Here is a 3305-nt window from a genome sequence, read left to right on the forward strand (position 1 = left end):
TCCAAGGAGCAGACTGAACAGTGTTTTTGTCTGAACGTGCATACAGTATATAATTGTTCCTTCTCACCATCTCTGGGATTCCTCCTCCACATTTTTCCTATTCTTACAAGGATTTTTATCTTTCACCACATTTCACTCAGTTATATTCTGTTATATTTACATCCATGTTCTGACCCTCCTCTTCTTGTCCACAGTTTGCCAGGTGGAGCGATACACACTTAGGGTCATATAGAGAGGCCTCATTGTCATTTTATTTTAATTATTCGTGGAGCCTTAGATTAATACATTTATTATTATGATTAATATTAAGAAAATAATCCTCTTTAATGTAGCACACAGTACAGTGTTATGTCTCCCTACTGCTGCTTGAAAAGAGCTGAGTATGTCAGTATAGTATCAAGTATGGATACTTGGATGGAACTGCTAAAAATACTGTTTAGTTACCTTTCTATTAAACACAGTGATTATAACTGCACTGTCACGTCACAGATGTGACACTAATTTGACTCTAGAGGTGGCAGTGAACATGTGATCAAGTTTCCTATATAGGATGTAGTGTCACTTTTTGTTGGCCAATCAACAGTCTTGTGAGTGAAACGTGTAGAAGGGATCTAGATTGTTCTCATTCAACACAAGAATTTGAACACGATGACATCTCCAAAGTGTGTCTTCTTTCTGACATGTTTGTTTTTGGGGAAAATGGGTGAGTTGTGTTTTTTGTGATTGCAGTTTGAATCTTTTAAAGTGTGTGGCCACTCCTCATGGCATTGCTTCTGATGCGTTGATTCATGTTATCATGAAGTGTATTTGCTTCGTCTCTCCTATCACTACAGTTCAGACGACCGATCTGAGTTTCTCCTCATCTGTTCATCAAGAGAAGAGTTTTCTATCATTTCAAACTGGGGAAACCTTAACTTTGCAATGTTTCTATGAAGACGATTTTGCAACAAAGCTTTACTGGTATAAACAGATTCTTGGACAGAAACCACGGCGCATCTCTACCTTCTACAAGTACGACAAAAATGGAACTTTTCATGCTGAATTCAAGAATCCACGCTTCACATTGGACACTGCAGTCGGTAAAAATCACTTGAGGATAACAGATCTGCAAATTTCAGACTCAGCTACTTACTACTGCGCAAGTAGCTTTTCATACAAGTTTGATTTCATGGAGGGCACTACTGTCAGTGTGAAGGGTTCAGGTTTGAACGTCCCAGTTTCTGTACATCAGTCACCATCTGAGACCATCCAGCCAGGAGGCTCTGTGACTCTGAACTGTACAGTTGACACTGGGACCTGTGATGGACAACACAGTGTTTACTGGTTCAAAGACTCTGAAGAATCTCATCCAGGACTCATTTACACTGACGGAGGCAGAAATGATCAGTGTGAGAGGAAACCAGACACACAAACACACACCTGTGTCTACAACCTGCCGATGAAGAGCTTGAATCCGTCTCATGCTGGGACCTACTACTGTGCTGTTGCCTCGTGTGGACACATACTGTTTGGAAATCGGACCAACTTAGTGAGTAAGTGATGTCAAATTCTAGCACAGAAGAAATTATTACTATTCCTGTATCAACTTTTTACATCAATGCAGAGATAACAGCTAAAAGGCAAATGAAAACACCAAGGAGTCCAACAGAACCACGACACACTTTTGATACGTATAACTTTGATTTGAGTTTTTACTGAACGTGACAAAGTGAACTTGTCAGTGCTCTCTGGTGGACCAATTCTGAAAGGGAGACACCATTTCTCAATTTCTCAATGTAGTTTGGCATCTGAAGACATATACACCGATACTGATAAATATGCAATAACCTATCGGCCGATTTATCAATCTATCTCTACTGAAAGGTTTGTAATGTCTCTTGATGTCTGGCTCTCTGTAGAAAAGGTGGACTCTCCGGACTCTCTTGTGTATTTCCTGAGTGCAGCTTTGGCGTTCACCACCATCCTGGTTGTTTTACTGGCTTTCTCAGTGTACAAGATGAGCAAGAGAAACAGCTGCCAATGCACAGGTAACTACAAATGTGTTCATCCAACAGCTCATCTTCATCGAAGATGGATTTGAAATAAAAAGCTTTTTCTGTTTCACAACAGAGTCTCAAAGAGTTTCAGCTTTTACCGCAACAAATGCAGAGGTGACTATTATCTATTCAAAATAACTGTTCAATTCTGACATTTAACATCGCATCAATTCATGTCTTCTTTCTACTTCATTGTGATTCATAAAAATAAATAAAGAAAATGTGTTACCAGGGTAAGCAAGATGCAGACAACCTCCATTATGCTGCTTTGAGGGATCACAGGGCCAACGAATCAAGAAGACAGAGAGACAACACCAAGACTGCATGTGTGTACTCCAGTGTAAGGCTGTAGAGCTGGACATGATTCGTTTCTATATATATTTCTTTGTAAAACGTAATTTTGTTTACAGCTGTTAACATGTTGAGAAGTGATGTAGATACTTGTTAAAACACAGTTTTGTCAATATTTCATATATATACATATAATGGAGGTAAAGCCTTGGGTTGCAGTAATCTACTTCACCAACTGTGCAATGTCAGTTCAGCTGTGCCAAATTTCCACTATCACTATACTTGTTGTTTCGGTCTCTCGTGAGATGAGCAAAACCTTAACCGTTGACCATGTGTACATATGTTTGTAAAAGCATCACAGATATCGGCGACATATTTTTCTATATATATAACAAATAAACATGAAAATGAGAAATTCTCAGCAGCAAATATTATATGACCAGGGCTTTTATTGTGAAAGCTAAGAATGGAGGGAGAGGATCTGTTCTATGCTGCCATTATCAAGGATGAAAGGAGAAATACAGTTTGCCATCTTGGTTCAGACTATGGAACCTAAAATATACTGAGGTGGAAGTTATTCTCACAAAAAAAAGCCTTTAGTCTTTACTTGTTTTTGTGCATGTTGTGACAAACTTGCTGATGTAAGAATCTTTGAATAGCCTCCCTCGTGGCTTGCAGTCAACAGATGAGATCTATGTATGCTTTGAAAAGGCTGGACATATGCATATTTACAAACCTTTGCTCTCTTTGTTTTTGTGTCTGTGTGGTTTTAAGTAGATTTTCTTCACATTGTAACTTAGTTTTCTTTTCTTTAAACTATTTTGTGTCTTAATGTTTTTCTAAAATCCATTGTTTTCAACCAAATGTTACTGTGAATGTTCATTTTCTGTAATTCATGAGCATTATATTATCTAATCATGTCAAACTCCAATAACATCACAATCAGGCAATCACTGCACTGTAGAGACTGCTGCACAC

General features: G+C 38.4%; 1 protein-coding gene across 1 annotated transcript; it reads left to right on the top strand.

The window, feature by feature from the left end:
• Positions 1 to 638: 638 nt before the first annotated feature.
• Positions 639 to 2756, top strand: LOC137874702 (uncharacterized). The gene is made up of 5 exons (XM_068713582.1): positions 639 to 703; positions 834 to 1532; positions 1899 to 2027; positions 2110 to 2150; positions 2269 to 2756. The coding sequence occupies exons 1-5, from the start codon at positions 649 to 651 to the stop codon at positions 2386 to 2388; spliced, it is 1044 nt and encodes a 347-aa protein (XP_068569683.1). The 5' UTR covers positions 639 to 648; the 3' UTR covers positions 2389 to 2756.
• The last annotated feature ends 549 nt before the right edge of the window (positions 2757 to 3305 follow it).

The sequence above is a fragment of the Cebidichthys violaceus genome, unplaced genomic scaffold, assembly GCF_023349555.1.
Source record: "Cebidichthys violaceus isolate CVI_PGR_0920_01 unplaced genomic scaffold, fCebVio1.0.p SCAF_19, whole genome shotgun sequence".
Lineage (NCBI taxonomy): Eukaryota > Metazoa > Chordata > Actinopteri > Perciformes > Stichaeidae > Cebidichthys > Cebidichthys violaceus.

Coding starts and splice junctions, on each gene's coding strand:
- LOC137874702 (XM_068713582.1), top strand. CDS start 649: ATGACATCTCCAAAGTGTGTCTTCTTTCTGACATGTTTGTTTTTGGGG. Junction 2,028..2,109: donor AAACAGCTGCCAATGCACAG/GTAACTACAAAT, acceptor GTTTCACAACAG/AGTCTCAAAGAGTTTCAGCT. Junction 2,151..2,268: donor TTACCGCAACAAATGCAGAG/GTGACTATTATC, acceptor ATGTGTTACCAG/GGTAAGCAAGATGCAGACAA.